This window comes from Fistularia commersonii, chromosome 9 (assembly GCF_037954325.1).
Source record: "Fistularia commersonii isolate RoL2024-O1a breed Wild chromosome 9, RoL_Fcom_v1.0, whole genome shotgun sequence".
NCBI lineage: Eukaryota > Metazoa > Chordata > Actinopteri > Syngnathiformes > Fistulariidae > Fistularia > Fistularia commersonii.
In genome coordinates, this window is record NC_141292.1 from 4,364,202 (window position 1) to 4,388,489 (window position 24,288).

Genomic DNA, 24,288 nt, shown 5'->3' on the forward strand with positions numbered 1-24,288 from the left:
GGCTTCAGCCTCCCCGCTTGACCCTGGTAAGGATGATAATAATAATAATGATAATAATTTATCCTTTATTAATCCCTTGTGGGGAAATTCGTTCTCTGCAATTAATCCATCATGGGTGAACCATCTGCGCAAGGGGAGCAGTTTGGGGTTCAGTGTTTTGCTTCTTGCCCAACAACACTTTGACACACTAGGAGGAGCCGGGAATCAAACCAGAAATGTTCGGTTCCAAAGACGATTGCTCTACCTTCTGCGCCACGCCACCCCATAATCAGGAGACAATGGATGGATGGAATGATATCTAATTTTTCCAAAATATCTGTGTTGCTTTGTTCACTTCAACTCTATAGTTTGTAATTTTAACCAAATAAATATAGAATATAAATTAGTAGATTTAAGTTGAGCCTCTGACAACCAGGGTGCAAAAAAACCAACTAAAAAAAATACATATTTAAGTGTTTCAGAAATACAGTATGACTAGATACCTCGGGAACCAAAACATTACCAAAATATGGCTTTTTAACTGACATATTGAGCTGTAAGTTAACATTATGACCAAATCTTTTAGTCGATCTTTGATATTCATTAAATCAAATGCTTGATCAAAGAGGGGAATTTTTTTTTTTTTTAATTTTTTTTTTTTTTATTAAACATCTTGCTCGCAAATGTCAGAAATCAATTCAAATTGTTTTCCTGTATAATCCCAGCGGAGTGGTGTTCTCTCCATGTTTCATGATCCCTACTTTAGACCTTTTGATGTAACCTATTCTGCAGCTGACGCCTGCCCACAGCACAGCGAGGAGAGATTTGGAGCCGCCACAGTCAGGTAGGGCGGGTGATCAGTGATAAGAGGCAAAGACGTGAGGTCCTGACACCCGTGTCTCATTTAATAAGTGATCTGAGGCTGGTGGCACAGCGGCGCACAGACAGATAGACAGATTGATCAAAGAACTTGGCAGTCTGGCTGCAGGAAGAGATGGAGCCATTGTGGGATCAAAGTGTCAGGGAAAAAAAAAAAAAAATAGGAGAAAAAAAAAAAACAACAACCTGTAGTACCCTATAGAAATGTAACCATGCAACAACAGCTGCAGCGGCAAATGGATTCACGTGCTAACCGCTGTGTTCCAGCCATCTTGGTGAATGATAAAAAAAAAAAAAATAGGGAGGAAGAAGAAGAGAGAAAAAGAAAAAAAAGAAGAAAAAGTGTGCTCTGCATGTTACATGACACGAGCAGTCACCTCATTTTCTCCACTGACGCTGGTGCTTTGTGTCTGTGGTCTGATCTAACTTGGTTGTGTGAAAACCGGCAATTAACTTGTTCTTTTGCTTGACTTCAACTTTTCCTTCTTTTTCATCCTGCGTGCGTGCGTGTGTGTGTGTCTGCGTGTGAGTGTGGATACATTGGCTGGCTCTGATTGCACAACTATTTCATAGCCATACATCAGTGTTTCTCACTGAGGAGTGACTTCAATGAGCAGGACGTTTTTGTATATATTCAGGTCAAATGTAACATGCTCAGTCACTTTGGGAGTCCAATGAATAGTCTCTTAAACTTGCTTGAAAGTGAATATTATAGCTCTGTAAAATACAAGCAAAACAGAAGACGAATTATCATAATTAAAGAGAAAATAATGTGATGAATATTGAATATGGGCTGTACCGGTTGTTTGGGATGCCTGACATCCAATCAGTAAATGAAAATTGCATTTGTAATATTTCCATTGGAGAAGGCGTGCAGGGCGAGGGCAGCGATGCCACAAGTCTGAGGACTGTTCTTCCTTCCTTTTTCCTCTAATTAATTCATCAAAAAGGTTGAAGCTCTTTTTTTTTAATACAGGTAATTATGCGGTGTCAGCCAGGCAATCTCAAAAGAAAAATAACAACCGCTGCTTTACGCTTTATGCAGCAAGAATAACGTTTTTTACAAACGATTTTGCTGCATCGCACATCAAATCTACACCCAACCGATTTATAAAAAAGACTGTTTGAATATGTTGATGCCAAAGAAGATTTTTAAGGTTTTAAACCAGCTAAGCCGGGGGCTGTGAGTTCAGGAGATATTATTCAGAAAACTCGGCATTGTCCTGCAGTCACATCAGAAACAGCTGGACTACATGTGTATTGATCCACTAAACTACAGGATCACAGATTACCTATTGAGTTCATTTAGCAATAACATTATGTCACTACAAAACAGCTCGGTAGCATAACAGGCTCCTGCTGTGTCTTCTTCATTGAATAAGTAAATTTAATAACATTCTGAGTTTATTAATGTATATTTTCTGCTATTTCCTTTGCCGGGAGTTCTTTGTTGTTGTGTGCAGATGAAAAGAGAGGGGGGGACAAAAAACAACCACGCATGGAAAAAACAGACATTCATTAAGTTGGACTCCTGCAGATAATGAAGCCGCTCCAATCGATTACAATGGATTTGCTATGGCAGTCATGTTCATAACCAACCAAAAAAAAACTTTTTAGGTTCACGCGGAGACGGTGGCGGGCTGTCGCCGGAAACGCACGAGAATAATGAGGATGATCTGAGGCGTCACTGTCAATACCCGCCGTAGTAGGTCATCAGTTCCGATTCGTTCCTCATAACTAGTTCTGGTCATATTTTGACTGTAAGCCCATTCTTGTAGCCGGTGAATATTCATACGTGCCGCGTGTGCACACACAGTGTTTTAGTGCCCTCCGCTGTCATTACAGAAAAGATCATGCACCTTGTATAGAAAATTTATAGTCAATATGGTTTTTGAATAAGGGGAATTTCAAATCAATAAAACCTTTGGTACCAAGTGAAACATTGTCTTTCATTTTTGCTTTTAACAAAATGTATTAGTCAACTCAATGTCGCCTAGCACTTCTAATTCACTGAGACTTGCTTTTCCCGATACATGCTAACTAATCTGGTTAGCCAGTGTGTTCTGCTTATCGGAAAAGATTAAATATCAGATTTTTTTTTTCCCCCGGCCAACCTTGTATTCCTGCATGAACCCGAGTCTCTGGCGTGTCTCTCGAGCTTCGACACCAGAGCGCCACGGCGTACAGAGGTGATTAAGCCAGTATGTGTGCAGTTAATAGAGCGCAGGATCAGCGGGACTGCGGACAATGGCAGGAAGAGACCACAGGGAGGGCGTGTGTGTGTGTGTGTGTGTATGTGTGTGTGTGTGTGTGTGAGGGGGTGGCGGTCACCGTGACCCCCCCCGCCCCCCCTTGATATTGTTCCGCTGCCTACTAACATTTGAAGTATGGCGTTGAAGAGTGAAGGGGAGCGGGTAGGATGGCGTGGCGTGACGATGGCGCTCGCTGGAGGATGAGGAAGAAGGAAACAGCAAATAGGAAGAAGGGATGCAGACAGGGTGAAATTGTTGGGGGGGAAAAAAAAAAAAAAAACATCACGAGGAGACCAAAGCGTGTCCGGTGGGACAAGGGTGTCAAACAAACTGACAGCTGACAGACAGAAAGAGCGGTCACCTGAAAGCGGTCCCCCCCCCCCCCCCCCCCCCAAGTCCGTTCTCAACCCGAGTCCTGCTCCGAGGCACGTACGCTTCCAGACAGAGGGGCCAACCAGTCTGCAATATCTCAACTCCAGACTCCTGCTTTGTTCCCCTGTTGGACAGCTTTGTTCACAGGCCAGGGACCGGATATCTTCTCAATGACCGGCCGCTCTCTCCCTCGCTCACCCTAGACCTCTGTTCCTTTTTCTGGTGCCTTTCATATCTGCGGCTCTGTCGCCGGGAGCCTCAGTGGAAAGAAACTTCACGGAAGCCGGTCTGATGTTAAATGTCCTTGATACGGACGAAAACATCTAAAAGTTACACCAAGAACCGAAGCGGTCAATTAACTGTTTAGGGTGGATTTTACTCAGCAGCGGACAGAGGTGATTTGTTTGTTTTTTTTTTTTTTTTTGATCACAGGGGTCTCCAACCCCTGATTGCACCGGTCCAATCTTTCTTGGTACAAATTATAGTTTTTTTCATTAGACCTTCCAAATCTTACTTTGAAAAACGACTGTTTTTGCCTTTGCCTTACTGCCACACTTAACTATTTACTCTGCTGCGCCATTTCACACATCAGCTGTCACAAGCTAGCCCTTGATAAAAAAAAAAAATGAGCCAGAAACAAAAGCAAGAGCTTTTTCGTGAGGAAACGAGCAAACGTTGAGACCGCAGAAACGTTGCAGACTGCCGGCGCAAAGAAAGCTGCATTTCAAAGAAAATAATCAAGATTGCGACCGAAGTTCATCGCAGAAAGTGATACACAAACTCCGTGCCCGCTATGCTTTATTTGCGGTGAACAGCTAGCTAATGAAGCTATGAAACCCTCAAAACTTTATTTTTATTTAGCATTTATTTACTAATGTGCAAAATTATTGGAATTGCCCCATATAAAGTGTAATGGTTGTATTCAGATTAAATACTGTGAACTGACAAAGGTTTTTATAATTAGAACCCCCGCGGGGATCTAACCAGTCAGCAGAAACATTTTCATACATAAAACTGGTCCCTGGTATAAAAAAGGTTGGGAGCCGCTGCTTAATCAGATTAGAATTATTTCTTTATATTTCCTGAGTTAAAACTAAGAATGATAACGTCCTGATAACAGAATTCACTTTATGAGCCAATATTTAGGATGATACTCTTTTTAGTGATGATAGTACAATAACAAAGCAGGTACATGACACAGGAATAACGTGTGTGTCTCCAATACAACGAACCTCATTCTTTTTGGATTTACACGCAAGTTTCAGAATATTCTGGATGATTTCAACAAGAATATTCATTATAGTACTCGGGGTATTTTCTATAAATATGTTGCACATTTTTGTACAATTTTAAGGTTGATTCCAGCCAATGTCAACACCTTTGTCATTTGATTCTAGTCCATTCCTGTTTATTAATAGGCATCTAAAGATAAAACTACAGGATTTATTAAAACACAAGCAAATGACGCCTGTTCCCTAGTAACTTTAAACATATTGACTATTAAACCAAATGTTATTTCGACCTGCTGTTATTTGAGTAAGCGTGCACGCGTTACAACATGCCCGCAGAAAGATGCTGATGTGCAGACAAGCTCACATTTGCTGGCTTAATTTCAAGTGCGCCGAGTGTTGACAACATCCACTTACAGCATCACGCATGCCAATGAGTTGCGGCTGTCAAAACAGCGAGGAAGATTATGACTTGATTATGTTGATGAGCCAAATAGCGTGAGTGTCCAGGAATGAATAGATGTTGGGCGGGAAGGGAGTGAGAGGGGAATATATATATATATATATATATATATATATATAAAGAAATTAAAAAAAACACATCCTGGGGAGGGAATTTATAGCTGAGATTCAAAGCTATGAAATTTTACTTTTTCGAGGGAAACTGGTTTGAGACAGCGTGACTCACCGACGTGTCATCGGGTGACATTTCGTCTCCACACAAGTAACAGCGACAGGAATCCGGCAAAATAATTACGTCCCACTTGGAGACCGAAACCGGTCGACTTGCCTTACAAGCCGGTCTCTTCATTATACATCTAAATCGTTTTTGTAATATTATTGGACATTTTTGTTTTGAACAAGTTGTGTTGAATTGGATGTTTTGTAAAATTGGGAAAGAAATAGGCATAAACCCGTAACAAATGCTATTGAAATTTTCCCAACGATTGATATGGATCAAATACTAGCTCTCTGACCCGTGGAGGCTTGGTCACTGCAACCTTAACACTAAAAGTCAAGGCTGCTTGTATGTATGTATGTATGTGTGTGTGTGTGTGTGTGTGTGTGTGTATTGACATTCCATAGAGGCCAGTAAAGGTGTAGTTACAGCAGAGGGCAAAAGTAGGAAGCCCATTCTCACAAAAACATAGACACCCCCCCCCCCCCCCACACACACACACACACACAACACACAATACACAGACATACAAGATTTTTTCCACTTCCCAGGGCCATTAGTAAATCTATTCTGGCTTCTGGAAAGGGGAAGTGAATATTGGCAGGGAGAGTGGAACGCGGATTGGGGACTTTGGATGATTTAGCCTTTCCATATAATACCTACAGTAAAGGTGAATGTCAGAGGAAAACATTGTTATTGTTTGTGTCGGGTTGCGAGGATGAGTGTAATACAGATGATGTCAAATATTTTTAATTGCGAGCTGTGAACGATGATAACTAATAATAATAATGTAATAATCTAATAATAATAATAATAATAACAGTATCAGTGTCTAACAAGAGATGTGTCACCGCTCTTGCTGCTAACTCTGGGTTAGGCTTCTTCCTCTCGCGGCTCAGCGGCTTCCGGGAGGTGAAATCCCGACACATACAAACGCGTTCGAAACCGTGAACCAGAATAACATTTTCCACCATAAAACAAATGACCATGAATTAAAATGCAGGTTTGTTTTGTGTGAATGATGGGTTGTTGTGGGTTTTTTTTTTTTTTTTGTCTGTTTTTGTTTGCCTTTTTCATATACTTTGCCTGTGCTGCATATCAAACAAGACCAGCCTTGTGCCACTTACGGTTCTTGAATTGGCGTTGATGTAGTATATTTTTTTGAGAAGATGAGATAAACGTGGACCAAAAATGGCCTCTAAAAGATCCACCGAATTCTTTCTAGCCGGAGCGTTTCAATTTTTATTCTTTTATCTGAACTCCACTCTGGGAGCCTTCACGCTTTACTTGTGCGATCCAACGCTGCAATTTCCATAACTCAAACCCGTAATTTCAAACACTTGAGTCGAAATTAATTTAAAGATGAGGTTTTTACTTCGTCTCTCTTTTCGTCAGCGGTCTCCAGGTGGAAAATGGAAACTTGCCCTCCCGGTGACTAGGTATGACCGGGGAGAGAACTGCCATCGGATCATCTCAGGAGATAACCGGGCATCAGCATGCTGTCTTCGCCAATGCATGACTTCCCCTAGCAGAGATTTACAATGATCCAGAGAGATGTCCGGACATGACATATCGCACCGGTGGAATGCGAAAGAGGACCACTGTCAGGGTCATTTAAGACTGAAACTCAGCTTAAGGACAGAAAAAGACAGAACCCTGCGATTACATTCTCTCGCGGAACGGTTTCTGTTTCCCAGTTTTCACACATCCGACCCAAAGAATGCCAGAAAAAATGCATTTGACCCCGTCTTACTCTTGGCGTGAAGTGAATGAGAGGAAACGGCTCACGGGGTGCACAATGAGGAAGCCGTCCTGGTAGCGCGACCGGGCCGTTCTTGGCCGGGACACTATGAGTGCGCGCCTCGGCTCAGACGCCAAGAGGGGAAGGAAAGAGGAAGACACGGCGGCTCGAATGCTGTGAGGGATGGAAGATATCTTGGCTCACAACACGGTTCGGAGGGGAAAAAAAAAAAAAAAAAAAAAAGCGGGCGACATCAATGAACCCGAATGAACTCTACCGCCCTGATGAATCAGAAAATTAACTTAGAAAACACAATGCTTAATACCTAATGACCTCCAAGGATAAACACAGCTGCAAAGTCAGTTGACGTATTGTTTATCCAATTGAATCCATGCATTATGTAATAGTGTTATAATAATAGCAGAATGTTCGGTATCCTGACAGAAAGGGATTGAGCTGAATTCATAGAGTGACAAAATTCAAAGTTAAAATAAAATTCATTAACCGACAGCAAGCCGGTAAATAAAAATACAACCACTAGATGTCGGTGCACACTTTATCTGTGTGGCAGTTTCAGTGCGATCCACAAATTTGCCAGTTGGAGGCAGCATTTGTAATCGACCAATGTGACATGACCTGCATAAAAACATTTAAAATCCTGGGAAGTGATGGAGAAACTTGTTTTTCAAAGACTGAAAAAAAACCGAAACCAACGATTTAGTTATTTCAGTGACTTCCTGCTTTGCTGATCTGGACCTGGGAAACCGCATCAACCGCACTTTCATGCTGCATAATTCTATTGTGCCACCAGATGGCGCTCTTAGACCAAAATACATTGCATTGTATTGCTTTTTTTTTATTGTGACATTTTGTGCTGCATTTAGGTTCAGTGTGACAAAAACGTACTTCATCGGGGGTGTTTTATAGTGAGTCATGCATTTCCACGCATCAGAAAATCGACCCATATAGGAGCATTTCATTTCATAGAAAACGAAGGCAACTTACAGAGCGCAAATGCGGCAGGAACATTTCGATGTCATTCATGTCTATGCCATCGTCCTCCTCAAACGCGTTCTTGTTCATGCTGAAAGACAGGAAGCGTGAAAGACAAAGAATGAGTGACAGACAGACGTGAATGCAAAGAGGTATGAGATACAGCACAAGCGACACCATTAGCAGAGTTCACGTATTATGGGATGGCCTCTGGTCTTACCCCTCTCTGTCAATGTGTGGCAGGTGCTTTGGCGTGCCTCTGAGGTGTTTCCTGTGGAAATGGCTGAAATCCAGCTTCTCTGGCTGCACATCCCAACCTGCGCCTCTGCGAGAGACACCAAATAAAACAGCTTTCATTCCGGTGCGTCCAAGAAAGTAGGAGGCTTGTTAGTAAACTTGGTGTAAAACTGTTAACACGGCGGTTCCTATGTGCTTTACAGCTTTTAATGAGCTGTATTAGTCAGCTGCTAGCACAGAAAAAGAATTAAAACGGTAAAATAGATAGAAGAGAAACGGTAATGTGTATCATAGCAGAGATATGAAACTCACTTCAAGAAATGACTGCAAAATTGCAAATGTAAAGCGTAATTTCTTGAATATGCACGTGGCCAAGGAACGATTACTACATCCTGAAACGATCGCGGCAAATTGCCTTTTTCCTCCCCGAAGTCAGCACAACCTTTCCAAACATCATCTGGTTAAGAAACACACCAGTGTGTGACTGCACTGGCACAGGTACATGACAGAGTATCGGATTAATTATTGCCAAGTTATTCAATCACAGGAGGAAGTCATTTGTTTTCTTTGACAGCAAGTAACTCTGCTCGGCATGTTGGCCATTACAGCAGGAAGAGCATCGTGGACGTCTGGAAAAACTTGATGGAAATAATGTGTGACGCTGACCAGCGGGGAGGATTTGGAATTTATAAGACAAATTTAAGCGCGGAAACATTTGACTTGTCCCATTTCCATTTTAATTGACCATGGAAAAGCTTCTGGTAAGTTAGTGTATCACCTCATTGTCACGGTAGGTCATGGTAGTTTCTCTGGCCAGCCCTTGTACATGTATGTTTCTTAACAGATGTTCAAAAAAGTTTTTTTTTTTTTTGTTTGGTCACCTAACAGTTATCCTTAAATGCAGCTTTTCAGCTATTCCCACCTTTTCTTGAATGGGATTTGAGCGTCCAAGGTTGTATTTTATCCAAAACTGAGGGACTGTTACATTTTGTCAAAATTCAAGGATTCAAGGCTTTTATTGTCGTTACACAGAGTGCAAAGAAATTTCGGAGACTGCAGCTCTCAGGTTCAGAGTAATCAAAAACAAGACAGAAAATGAAAAAAATCGGACAAAAAAAAATATAAAATAAAATCTATAAGAATAAAAAGATTTACTCTGAATTTCTGACGGGATTGTAAAAATTTACTTGGAAAAATAAAACGCATTGGTGTTAAAAAAAAAGATGTTTTCATCCATTGCCTGACACAAGATATTTATTTGTTTATTGACCAGTTTTAATTTACCAGTTTAAAGAGAGACAGTGCGCATGAATGAACATTTCTGTAACTGCACAACTATTGGCCAGCTGGCAAATTTTCAACTGCAGTCTCTGGGCAATGTAAGATCAATTTATTCTCCATTTATTAACTGCAAGAAGTAATTTGTCACCCACCTAATTTATTTAAAAATAGAAAGAATTCCTCCTTCATGTCTGATACCAACTGGACTAGAATCATATCAAATCATCAGAATCATAGAATCAACCGAATTTCTCCTTGGATGGTTTAAAAAGGGGTCTGAAAATTATGACAGTTCAGTTCATTTCTGTATCCTTCTGTTTTTGATTCATTTCAATCAAATGAACAGGATGACTTGAATTCTTCAAAAATGCCCTCCCATCGGGGCCCGAGAACAGATCTTGACAACTTCTGGAAGATATCGACGTGAACGATAAGGCCTGCAATAACCGGCACACTTGCAGAATTAAGGAAGGAAGCTCCTCTGGAGATGTCACTCCCATCCAAGATGTTAAGCGGCAGACAACTTGGCTTCTGTTTAATAAAAACTGGTATTTCTCAGGAATAAATCCTGTGAATTAAATTCTAGCCAAATATATGGCTTAGTTTATTGTGATGTAAAGGAAACAATAGTAGACAGCTTACCTGAGCGCAATATAGCTACAGTATGTATATATATATATATATATATATATATATATATGTATATACATACACGTGTATACACACACACACACACACACACATATATATATATATATATGTGTACACATACATACATACATACATATTTCTTTTTTCCCTTCATTTATTTACTTTTAAATCTGAGAAAACCTCTCAAAGAAACCACTGAAAACAAGCAAAAAAAAATTGAAGATGGTCTATCGGTAACTTCTAAGTTTTTTCAATAGAATGAAAAAGGGTTTTACAACCTTCATCTTCTGCTTGTAATTATTTATTGTGATATTAGATGGTCTCTTGACCATTTCAATTTGGCTATATACTGTATGTTGCTGATATATATGCCCCTGATGATATTGAGTTGCTATTAAAAGACAAGGAAACACAAATACATGGAGAACACACTAAGTTGTTCTTCCCTGGCATACGGAAGCAGGAAAGGCACGCGCCGCCTCTTCATTAATGTCTTTTAGCAAATTCCTTAAGTCCTCTGTCTGCGAGATTTTCAGTTTTTCAAACAGTTGTCTTTTCATGGCGACGACTTTTTAGCTCATGGTGAAACAAAGAGCTGTCAAGGGTGAAGACATGACTGTTTTTTATTGTGGATTAAATACTCGTCCGTATCTCACTACATCCCCCCCCTTTGCCGGACTCCAGTCCTCGCTGTCGGCTGAGATGTGCCAACGTGGCTGGAACTCAGGCAGGAAAGGCTGCCATCCAGATGTAACCATGGCAACACATCTTCCGTACTTCCTTTCTTACCTCCGACTTTCATATTCTGTCACTTGTTGAAAAGCTGGTCCCAGTTTAAACACGATTGAATTTTTTTGTGTTGCACTTAGCTGGGTTATTTTTCAAAAATAAACTTAAAATGATGATAAACTAATTCAGACGTCTGAGTCATGCATTATATTAAGAGTTATTCAAAAGGGAGGTACCAACCCGTGTGAGTCCATCGTGTTTGCGGCCCATATGTCGGTCCCGAGGATGTCAAAGGATCCATCTCGGTTCCCATTCTGAATGGCAAACAAGGAAAGGGGAAATGGATAAAACTGATGTGAAATTTCAAAACAAATTGAAGATACTTGAACCCGTAAAGTTACATCTCATATAAATGCCTCGCCAGCAGAGGTGGGACTGTATGTTTCATGCAGGATCTGGATTAATAATGTAAATCAGAGGTCGGCAACCTTAAACATTCACAGAGCAGTTTCCCAAAAATGAATATATAATGAAAAACTAAAGCATGTTGCATTTATGAAATCAATAAACTGCTACAGAGATAATTAAATATTATTTCTGTGTGAAAGAAAAACATTTTGAAAAAAAGTCACACGCCTGATTGAAGGTTACTCTCAAAGAAAATACTCAACGTCTGTTTGAGTCCTCCTTGTATTTTGGAACTTAAAAGCTGAACTTAGATCATCCACCTGCAGCTAAACCAAAAATGCCGCTTGCAGTCAGCTGTACAGCTGAATTCAAAAAATTAAAAGGCATTTTTTGCAAATAATAGCCAACATATTTATTTTATCTGGTTAATGTGATTTTTGCTACGGAACGTTAGCACTTAGCGCCTGCATGACAGGCCTGTAAAAGCTCACATCGGCGGTTGTGATGCGTACTTATTATATTTAACATGAAAGTTAAAACGGTTTTATTTTAATCCTACATGATAATTTGCCATGTTATTCAAATATATTATTATGTAAAAAAAAAAAAAAAATGGAATAAAATGAATGTTAATGAAATTCTAGCTTCAGCAGGGGGAGGAAAGAGACACATGTGGCTCTGGAGTCGCGGCTTTCCGACCTCTGGTCTGAGTCGTGATGATCAATAATGTTGAGGCTCTTTGAATGCAGCCAGAGCCCGGAGTGTTTCTGCTTGCATGTAGAGAAACAGTTTGTGATAATTGGTGACGCATCGGTATTTTTGTTTTTTTTTCGTGGAGAAGCGCTTGACTTGAGGAGTAATAAATGAAAGTCGGTATTTTCAAAGTCATGCGAAAAAAAAAAAAGCCGGTCTCCTCGGGGCCCAATGGAAAGTGAACTTCGGAGCTTCGGTCCCATTCTCACATTTCGAGTCACAAGTAGGACAGAAAACGGTCGGGCACGCGGAGGGACGGCGTCGCACCTTGGCGGAGCCCTTGAAGTGATTGTTTCGGCCCTTGCTGCCTGAACGGGAGCCAGACCCTGGTCTGGACCCCGAACTGGGCCTGGAACCCGTACTGCCATTGCTGCTGTGTTCCCACTCGTCCTATACGGTCGAAGGAGAGGAGAGGTTTTTAACTCACTGGGAATGTTTATCCGCCACGGAGTCGAAACCCCCAAAAAATAGAAAAGAAAAATTAGGGAAGTAATAAAACGTAGCTGCAAAACTGAGGGGCTAAGCAGATATCTGTGGAGGAGCTGCAGGGGACGAGCTGCGCGCTAGCATTCGGCACAGTCGAACAATACTTCTACTCTTCGCACAAATCATCTTATTACTATTTTTGCCAAAGACCTGCCACCTCTCGGCGCAACCGGATTCAAGCTGCTCTTAAAATGATGTAAAATGCACATAAGTATCTGACTAATTATGGAAAGGGCAACATTATATGGAGACTGATCTGATTATCAGTGATGTTCCTGATAAGTCAATTAAGAAAAAAAAAAAAATAACAGCCACTGCATCTTTAGACAGAACCCTGGCAAACGGAGATTCTTACTGGCTTGGAGGAGCCTCTCCCTCGTGAAGACGTCCAGCTGCCATCTTTCCTGTCATTGCAGTCGTCCGTCCACTGGAGGAGAAGTATGGAGGCAGAAGATGCGATCATTATTGTGAGAAAGAATTATGTGCGGGATGGAAGTAACATAAGTTGATGGAGGTCAGAGCCTACAATAGTTTCTGGATGTTATTTCTATTGAAGGTGACTAAATAGTGTTGATAGTCTTAAAGCCACAGGCTTACATTATGACTGTATTGTAAAAAAAAAACAAAAAAAAAAACAGATTAAGTCACTTTCCTGGAAGAATTGAAGATTCTAACTATCAATTTAATTTGAATAGCATATCACTTTTTATTAGAATTAATTTCATTGTCGAGCCTTGTTTTTATACAGACAACCAATCGATCATTGGATATTATTATTTTAGGATTCAAAATTGATATTGAATTGATTCACTTGATAAGCCTTAACCTTGACAATTTATATTTTATTGTATTTCTTAGTCTCCCTACTTCCTACTATTATCTATTATTGTTATGTTTTTGCTTGATACTCTGGCACAACAATTTCCTTCGGGATAAATAAAGTTGTTCTCATCTCATCTCATCTCTCAAAATATTGAGAAAAGCAATGAGTGAGATGGCAATACAATCGGCAAAAAAATGAAAAATAATTTTTCTTTTAAAATTACCGGTACTTGAAATAGTTCATTATTATGAATTATTGAAAATATTTGAGAAAATCATTGGCAAGCAATAAATACAAATAAATACTGTATAAGATCAAATGTAACATTAAATTATGACTAGAGTAGGTAAAGAATTCAGAGAACTTAAGGCCGAAACAAAAAGAAATTAGTAAATGGAGGGAACAACATTTTTTCAATTTAGAAGATTATTTATATTTAAAAGTGATGCTGCTGACCACTGTATTCACAAGTCTTCATTAAAATTAAACTATTAATTTAGCTGGAAATACAGTCAATTAATAGCGTCGTGTATCTGACGTGACCGTTGTTTTCTTCAATACAGGCGTCTGGATATTGTGATTACAGTTGTAAAAAAATAATAATAATTTGATGTAAGCCGTTCTGCTGGTTTTGGAAGATCCAAATGTTTAAGTGCCACGGCTCAGACCTGTGGAACCTTGCCGTCGTGATCCAAGTCCAAGTCTCCGTCGGCCTTGTCTCCCAGAAGCCCCTGCACCTGGTACTCCAACACGTAGCCGTCTATGAAGCGCTCCAGCTCTTCGATCTCCTGCGAACGCGTGCTCCCGGCTTCGGAAGATGCTGATGCTACCGAGGAGTTCTCCATGGCAACCAGCACTGTGATGGGCGGGAGGGGAGGTGGGGAAGGGGAGGAGGAAAGTGACCTGTGCAGAAAAATGAGGATAAACAGACAGATGACACTCAAAATTCAGTTTGAGGGGAAGCTCTCATGGTGGAACATTTATTGTTACTTAACCAGAGGGCTTACAATAATATACAATGAATACAAATATACGTTTTAAAGCAGCGTGTGTGATTTTCTGATTAAGCTGGGAAATACCCGGAGCCCATTTATTTAACCTTGATAACAGATTGTTGAAATTATTACTGTCCAGTTGGATTTTATTTTGTCATTAATGGCTATTGTGACTTCTTGAGCTTCTTCTTAAGGATATCCATTGCAATTAAAAACAAATACATTATTCGGAGAGAAAAAGAAATGTAATATTATATAAGCAACGCAGAAAATAATTTACTTATTAATGCCATCATCCAATTTCTTATGAACCTCTGAACGCATCTACATATTTTTTTTTTTTTTTTTTTACCACACAGGGAAAGTTACAAAACTTGTCTCTAAATAATTTGAAACCTGACAGGAAACATTCGTAGTTTACAAAGGTCAACATTGCCAAAAATGTTGCAACCGCACCTAACCCATATCGAGGTAGTGATTTCAGTTTCGGTAATGATAAACTATGTTTGATTCAAGTTCAATTCCTGTAACACCGACAGGATGACGATGATTATAACTCTCACCTCATGATCCGAACGCACAACCACAGAAAATCACTTCATTGCTGGCAACGGCGTCCCATTTTTCGCAAAAGTTGCTCCCAAAGTATCGTTCTAGTTAGCGTCTCTCCTGGTGTGGAACATGAGCAGCCCCTCATTTATTTCCGTTCGCACAGGTGCCTCTATAAAACCGCCCGGTAATCTTCGAACCATTTCGTTCACACTCCCTCTGGTCACCGTTTACAATCCGTGTTTCTTTGTTATTATTGCCCAACTCTTTCTAGCGCTCTCTCTCTCTCCCTCTTTCTCTTGTCAGTGTTGTATCTGATCACCTGACTACTGGCCAACAGGGAATCAGCTTCCTGCCTGACTGTCTATTGCTACTAAGCTCCTTTACATCATGGCTTGATCACCAGCCATGCAAAGAGGATTTATGCCCTGGAGCACGCAGAATGGTATCTGCTGAGCCCTGGGGACTCACTGGGGAGCCCTGTGTGTTTGCAGCCAACTCACCGTCTATAGTACACAAGGTCTGGCTGCAGGGCTATTTAATGTCACGGTAAAGAAGATGGTTTTATCCCGAAGGTGATCTATTTCTTACATGGAGCCTGAACTTTCCAACTCCGGCGCTGGTATCTCAGCAAATATCGCACAGCAAAACAACCTAAGCTCGTCATCATCATCAGTATGATCAGAAATAATATAGAAATAAAATACAAAAACGTTCACATGAGCGGTCAGAGTAGGGAGGTGTGAGATAATGGCCTATGCAATCAACACGTCCCGATCCCATTATCAGAAATCCATGCGTCAATCCATTGATGCTGGCCTGTTAATAGCCAGCACACAACAATAAAACTCCAACCAACCACCTTGATACTTTTCTAACCAAAACTCTGCATTCAACTTTTAATAAACACTAGAATAATTGGATTCCAGTTACTGCTTTTAATATAAATATGCTGACCGGAAGGCCCCGCTCAATCCATTCTGTTACATTTTATATTCCGAGTTGTTTTCTTTACAAGGCTATTGATCCATATTGGTGCTGGATGCCGTCCAGCTAAACGTCCGATTGATGCCCTTGACATATCGTATAGAATTACTGCCAGAGGACAAACCGCTGCCGATAGCTATTGACCCGTCCATTAATGCAGCAGCTCGGTCCGGTTCTCTCTGTGACTGTCAGTTTCTTCACATCAGCCTTCCAGTGACGTGTTCATTCATGCGCCGACTGAGCCGGCACAAGAAATCACCTGGCCTTTGTGTGCAATTTATTCATCCAAAAAAAAAAACACCATCATACGACCAAAATCTAAATTGAACCCCGTTTCCATGTGTTAATTGTCATACGGATGTGTTGCCTCGGAAACGAGAATCTAAAGTCCACATTTAACAGTTAATTTTCTGTGGATGTGTTGTGTGCCAGTTACATTCGCTGAATCGCTGAAATGGTTTTTTTTTTTCGAATAATGGAGTTTCTAATGTGCTACTAAATAACAAACTGCGATTAAAAAAACAGTCATCCCCGCGGGGTGTAAGAGAGAAAGCATCAGGGATTCATCTGACCTGGACGAAGAAAGAGCTGCTGTTTTAAAGTAGCACATCTGAAACGCACACACGCGCACACACACACACACTCACACGCAAAATTACACCTCACGGGCAGCTTACACAGATCTCTTAAATTTTGAGAAACGGACTCTGCTCGTCCACAACCATTGGTCTGATTGAAAAACGTCTGACATTGACAGAACAAGGTCTCAAAACGTGCACTTTCCGGGATGGTTTTCCAGGGATTAATATTTATTTCAACAGGAAAGTTATTTAAAATGGCTCCACAGGGGAAGCATTTTTTTTCAAATGACATTTGTTTAGACTGTGCTTCGAGTTCACAATAGATTGCGCCTTTTTTCTGGTTGAAAACTGTTTCCTATTGGCAGGCTTTTAACCTCAATGTTGTATCAATGCAAAGAACATTTTTATCTTTTGCACCGATTAAAACAACAAAACAAAGGCGAAATACTTTATAATCAATTTCATACACCTTTTATATCCTTTTCTGCAGATTGTTTCCAAAAGGAGCTGGACGTAGTTCTAATAAGCCTGCTTCAAATCAAGAGAACGCAGTGTGTATCTGTCAGGAAAAAAATAACAAAAAGTCCTGGCACCAAGTGTTGACCAGACAATTTTCACAATTCAATATTCACTGTGATGTAATTGAAATTTGCTAAAAGCAGTATAAGCTGTTGCCATAATTTAACATATGGCAGTGAGAGGAAACAACCAAAAAATCAAAAACAAAAAAAAAAAAGTAAAAAAAGACAATTTAAGGTCTACCGGGTATTTAGATGATTGTTGAAATGCGGATGTAGAGCATTGACCAAAAGCGCCTGCCAGACTGTTGTATTGCTATTGCACAATAAAAACTAGTCGCTGTCCGTTTTCCAGAGAAGCACATCAGTATGGCGAAATCTTAATAAAAGGTACAGAAAGTCTTCCTGCTTTTGTTGCTCTTCCCCTTCTCCGATTTCAACTTTCAGCCCCCGATCTTATATATGTGAACTCACGCCCTGCAGTGTCATTAGGTCGCTCCCCCCTCCTTTAAGTGTACCACCTGTTCCAGTTGAACCAGCCTGCCATACTGTCCTGGATCTATGTTTTTATCTGTGGCCCTGTTGGACTGGGACGCAAGTTGACGTCACTGTTTATCTCCAGTCCCGTCTTTTCAAACAGACACATAGAAACATTTAAAGCATGGCGCAAAATCCAGCGGTGTTGTTTGGAGTTCTGAGAATCTTGTGTTCATTTGTTGTTTGTGTCAGGAAATGATAATATGTGGACTGTCAATAGGTTTTTGGACTTGTTGCTGCTCCTCCTTTTTGTGGGTAAACAATGTCGAGAGTAATGTATCAGATAATATTTTCAGTGACTCATAAAAAATGTATTCAAAGATCAAGAAATGAATGTACTTAAAATCATATATTTCTACTCTCTGCTGTTTAAATATTACTTCACTGACATTTCCAAATAACAGTTTAAGTCATTTAAAAAAAAAAAGAAAAGTAGGCTTGTTTAAGGCCGAGTCCTGACATTGTTCTTCGAAGGAAATAAATAAAAATCATGCTGCATGCTGGGCGCTTGAGTGAGTTCATGAATAATACACTGTTAACTTATATTTTTCATACATTTGAAGTCTGCATAGGAGCTAACATGCGCAATATATCTCGGAAAAATAGAGCCGTTACAAAATTTCATGCACACTTTACGTGTGAATTACAGCTTTCAGCTGGCAAATAAACACAAATGAATGTCAAAGGAGGCTTTGTAAGATCCAGGGAATCACAGAGACAGACATCGAGCCGAGTGCACGGCGCACATGAGCATTAATGTCACAGGCCGCGAGAAATAAATCACAACTGGAAAAATGCAAATCAGTGCACAGCCTGCAACATCTAGACAGATACTAGTCTGACAAGACAGACACAGCATGGCACCGCGCACGACTGTTTCTTTGTTCGAGAGGCGGTGAAACTCAAATATGTTCTGTCATGAGAACATTTTTCCTTTCTTTGGGTCAAGCTTTCCTCTGTCTCTGCATAGGAAGATGTCAAAATGATAGCGGTTGGAATTCTAGATAGAATACACAGATCTTACGCCCACTGGAGATGATATTTCTGAATTTTTTGCGATGCACATTCTGAAATACGCTCAGGCATTTCGGAGACTCCAAACATACAACCTCATGTCAGGCGGCTAAACCCGAGAGCAACCGCAGAGTGTAAAGTGAAAAACATTGTCAAGCTTCAGTGATTTGCGGAGTCTTTGCGTATGCTTACACAACATCCAGACATTAAGACCAATAATCCTGAAAACCCAAACAAGGTTAAACATGAGACCAGATCTCCTGAGGGGAAATCCAAGCGAGCATTCCCACCCCATACGGCGAGGAGCTGCTAATGCATCTAATCTGGTCCACGACGGACCGGTTGGCTTAACAAACTGGTAGTTGGGGTTAGATGTCAAAGGACATGCCTATTTTTGAGAGACATGTGTATGGGAAGGTACAGATGATACACAGGATAAATACAAAGGCACTACTCTCAAGAGGCTGGTTGTTTGATACATTAATGAAAAGTCAAATCCTGGATTAATTGATCCCGAAATCCCTTGATGGAGTGTGGCACGCACCGACTCAAATGTTTACACTAAACCTTAATTCACTCCCTCAAAAAACTGGCCCTGCTCTCAAAAATCCACTTTCAGTTCAGACCTTTGTATGTAATAATAATAATAATAACAATTTATCCTTTATTAATCCCCGTGGTGAGACTCGATCTCTGCAATGAACCCATCATGGATGAACCATGAGCGGTAGGCTGCCATCCACCAGAGCAGGTGGAGCATTTGGGGTTTCGTTGTCTTGCTCAACAACATCTCGACACACACTACGAGGTACCGGGAATTGAACCAGAAATGTTCAGTTCCAAAGACGACTGCTCTACCTCCCGTTCCACGCCGCCCCTATTTGACATTGGTTAAAATGCCTGGTAATTATAGAATTATGTGATCATTCCATGGCATGTGAAATATCGCAGACCTGTGACAAGTCATGCCAACAACACACACACACACACACACACACACACACAGAGTAACATATGTATAAAATTTATGATGACAGAAATAAATTTGTGGTAAACTTGTGGTAATGGGCCTAATTGCCATGTTACTATGTATTCACAGAGACTGATTGTGTATTTATCAACACAGTGAATTCCTAAAGGAAGTTTGCAGAGTCTATGGACAATCCAATCATACAGTGTGACATAAAAAAAAAAAAAAAAGAAAAAAAAAAAAAAAACAACGACCTCAATCGAAAAGTATACACAGACACATGTGTGTGTATGGGTACGTTATGAGCACTTTAAACAAAGGCGGCATTGTCCACCAGCAGTGACCTGATGTCACAACAGTGAGCATGTGCAGTACTGGTAGAACAATTAGGGTCGTAGCGAGTCCATGCTTTTATATGTACATGCGTATACACGTAAAAAGAGGTGTGAGCATGTTGTTGAGCTCATGGGACTTAGGACATGTATGACCATATGCGGTAGTTCCGAGGCCTCTCAACTGGGTGAAAACACAAGTGAATAGAGTGACAACAAAGGTTGGTCTGCAACAGAGGGGCGTTCATTATCGGTTAAGGTTGAGTAAGGTCATGTGAGATGATGACAAAAAAACAAGCCGACAAAAGGTCAGCGACAAAACCACCGAAACAGTCACGCAACTGATTTTCCCCCAGGATGCACTCTATGAATTTGGAAGTGGATTTGTCTGCATCCGTTCTCAAAGCTATGGGAATTATATCCTCGGCAATAAGCTGCCACCTTCTCTGATAAAAGCTACTGCAGATTTTCCTGAATCATGACTTATGTGATCAGTCACGCTCTCTTTCCTTGATTCCCATTCACTCATCCATACATTGCAGGCGACATAATGAGCAGCTGCTCACACCGAAATGAGGCTATATTTCTGCTCAGCATCCTCTGTCTGGGTGTTCTACTTTAATGCAGGCAACTCCCACCCCTTTCCGCAAGCGTGCAGCAGGATACGCACTGACACCGACGTGTGTATTGCACATCATTTTTTCAATAAAAAGCATGAGTAAAATTCAGTTTCTTCTTACTTTTTTTTTACCTCTGAGGGCGAAGTTCACCGGCTCACTGACTCAATCGCTGAATCACAGGGAAGCAGTACTCAGCAGATGCTAGGATGTCAGATAACTTGGTTGTTGACGCTGCACTGACAATGCTTCGCCAGTCTAATTATATGTAGACAGGCGCAGTTTCAATCAGCGAAAAAATCAATTATCTCTTTCTGTAAAAAGATCAGTTTGAGTATTTTATCAGTGAAGGGTAAACGCTGCAACGCATGCTGAGATGAGCTGGCCATTGACCAGCTGATCATTGAGCAGAGTATGACAATAGGAACGAGGCTATTGATTTCCTGATTGAGATCCTCAAGTTTGAGTATGTGCCAATTCTACGTCCAGATCCAATACTTTTGTAAAAACGTAGAAAAACAACGCCCGTATCCAAGTTTTCCTCTAATGTTATTGATTTAACAGAAATAAAGTATGATTCTAAATGGTGCAGTATTGATTCTACAAAAGAGTTAAAGGTCATGGTTGAAAAAAAAAACCTTTTCATGGTTGCTGGTTCTGCCACAAATTGTGTTCTTTGTTTTCTGGTGTGTGCAACGTCTGACGTAAAACAAAGGATGAGGCTCGACTCTGTGTTGAATGGGAAAAAAAAACAATACATAAAGTCATCACTGCTCTGATAGGGATGTTGGGGATGGGATCAGGACATCCCCTTAAAATAAATAAAGATAAAGTAATAAAAACAACAACAAATCTGTTCTTTATATCATTATCTAGCATGTAACTCCAGTCCATGTCCATTGCATTGAATTACATAGTAAAAAGAATGCTAGTCTCCATAATATTTCAGTAATTATTTCATATTCAAATAATTTACATTTGCCTTTAAGCAGTGATTTATAAAGCAAAATTGAGTATCAATATTCATATGGCCTGATATTTCAAGATGTAGCAGTAAACTCAGATGATACACTGCATAGAAGATCCAATACCAAATGCAAGTGCACACGCGCACACGCACACACACACGCACACACACGCACACACACGCACACACACGCACACACACTTGATTAACTCACCACTATATGTATTATGCAGAAGTAATATGTAACAAAGATGTCACTCAATATTACAAAGTTTAGAGCTGAGGTACAGCAGGGGCACAAAGGTAACAGTTAGCTTAACTCACAATCCACAACATCTGAGTAAATCTCTCACAGAATGTTCCCTATGTTGATTAGTGAAATAGTTTGTCACAAATTCACAGGGGTGAACTCACTGTCAAGGTTTATAGGTTCAAGGTTTCAGTGTGTTTGTTTTTTGTTTTATCTGCCAACTTAATTATAATACATCACAATCTAAAATTAGAAACGTTCACTCAAAGCAAAGTGGGTGACGAGGATGACACAATTTCCTGTGCTGAGTCAACAGACATCAGCCAGAGCAGCTTTTACATAACAAGAAAGTGCCAGTCATGGGGGGGTGACTGAGGACAACCTTGAACAAAAGTTGTTTGTGCAACAAAAATAAATAAAAGATACAATAATAACAATGTTAACTGCATATTGCCTAACCTGAATGTATACATGAAGTATAATGTCAACGTCTAAGGGATTGAATTCATGCATTGGCACTTACAGTCACACAAAAAGAGCAGTATAATAACAAAAGTTAATGTGTCTGGCATGACTTTCAGTGAAACGATGATATAATGACGCTGACGTCTATGAATCCAAATTTTCCAGTCACACATGGTTTGAAGTTACCTTCATTTGACAAAGACAACTTTTGTTTGATGACAAACAAGATGAATGTAATCAGACCATTGCCGAACCTGACTTACCGGCAGGCCGCCTGATGAATTTGCATGGCCTCTGGCGAGGACGCTGCAAAAGTGTGACCAAGGAACGCACACCGTGCAGACGCCCTTCGTCAAAAGGAAAAAACAGTCTCACCTTAATTAATCCGAGATGTGAATGACTATTACAAATTTGTGAGGTGTTGTCTATGATCTGCATGTGATCGCTGTATGAGAGATCACATGAATCAGCACTCTTTAGCACGAGTGTGTCAAATCTGGTCTCACCCCAGTCAGGAGGGTCTCTATTACCTTACTTGTGGTAGCATGCAGACATTCCTTTAACTCCCTGAGTCCCTCTGATCCAATCTGTCTCTGAACGACAGGAATCTATGGCACGCTGTGAGCAAATGTGACTTGGGGTATGATCTAAAATGAAACAAGTAATACAACAGGACAGGCCACTGAACGGCAAATACTCAAAAAAGGTGTGATCGTTCAGAACACTACAAGTTTTCAAGTTCAAATTAATCGTATATCCATTTGGGTTCACCTTCTGATCAAAAACTCATGCAGATCAACTTGTAAAAGAAGAAAAAAGCAAAAGTGTACTTGTGAGGTGCGCCATCACTTTTCAATAGCCTGACAAATAAGCAGCAGCAGCAGATGTGCTGCTGTGTTGTGCGTGTCAACAGCTCAAACAGGCTAATGCTCTGCAGGAAGTCAGCTCTTTTTTTTAGGAATGGCTATTTCTGCAAATGATTGTTCTGCAAAAAACGGCGTGGGGGCCGTGATTTTTCCGCGATCACATAGAGGACAGTAATAACAAGCGTGTATTTATCACACCGGAGACGCTTCCCTCTACTTTGTCCAGCCTTAACCACGCCCATGTTGGCTCAGATGCTAGCACCGAGGTGTCTCTATTTGCTAAGTGTCTCTTCCCGAAAAGGGGAGGGGGGGTGTCCACGGAGGTGTACCCCACGACATTACCCCCACTGTGGAACCCACGGGGCCACATCTGGAGGCGCTTCCACGCCCTGGCGCGTTTGCCCGCGGTATCACCCGCCGGTAACAATGGTGACGCAAGCTTTGCGGCTAACCAGCCGGCTAGCGTTAGCTTCAAAGTACAACAATAAACAAGAGGCCACGAAAACCCGATCGAGTGGAAACCCGCGTGGCGTGGGTCTTGTCATGTCAACAGGTCCGGTGTTCAAGTGTTAGCAAGAAGAAGGTCGCCCACGCCGACGTCTCCCCTGTTAAAAGCCAGCGTCTGTTCCAAGTGTTGTATCGCTCACACAGACACACATCTTCGCCGGCTCATAATAACACTAATCCCTTACCCGAAGTGAGATTGTGTCTCCAGATGAATCCGGGACCCCCTCCTGGGATCAAATCCGCCGTGTCATGGGTGTAAGTGTGTCTCAACCCCACCAAAAAAGTGGGGAAAGAGGATTAACGTTCGCAATGTGGTGGCAACTCCGACGTTCCAGACTGGGAAAGCGGAATGCAGGAATGTGACGTTGAGTCCGGTCTGCCAGCAGCGGTGACACGTGCGCTTCATTGTGGTGCATTATGGGAAATGTAGTATATCGAGAAACTTCATCGAGAGGCTTGATTTAAAGAACTACATTTTTTTGTTTTTATTTGTTACGAATCTGATTTTATCTTAAAAACTTGCCAATCAATTATTGACACGAATATGTGTCAAGAAAACGGGACTCATTTTGAAATGAAATGAATGGAGTTCATTGCAAAAGTATTGATCCATTGAGACGCTTGATTTAAATAACTACATT

General features: G+C 40.8%; 1 protein-coding gene across 4 annotated transcripts in view; it reads right to left on the reverse strand.

The window, feature by feature from the left end:
* ctif (CBP80/20-dependent translation initiation factor) overlaps positions 1-23,965 on the reverse strand; it is a 54,509-nt gene extending 30,544 nt beyond the window's left edge. For 2 of the 4 annotated variants that reach the window (XM_086152061.1, XM_086152059.1), the window contains exons 1-7: positions 23,833-23,965; positions 14,161-14,395; positions 13,025-13,096; positions 12,451-12,573; positions 11,263-11,336; positions 8,345-8,449; positions 8,137-8,215 (exon numbers count right to left, since the gene is read on the reverse strand). In XM_086152061.1, the coding sequence (XP_086008187.1) occupies positions 8,137-8,215; positions 8,345-8,449; positions 11,263-11,336; positions 12,451-12,573; positions 13,025-13,096; positions 14,161-14,337 (630 nt within the window). In that variant the 5' untranslated portion in view covers positions 14,338-14,395; positions 23,833-23,965. Of the gene's footprint in view, positions 1-8,136; positions 8,216-8,344; positions 8,450-11,262; positions 11,337-12,450; positions 12,574-13,024; positions 13,097-14,160; positions 14,396-15,050; positions 15,142-23,832 lie in introns of those variants that run through there. The other 2 variants (XM_086152060.1, XM_086152058.1) reach the window with 1 other exon arrangement.
* Between the last annotated feature and the right edge of the window lie 323 nt (positions 23,966-24,288).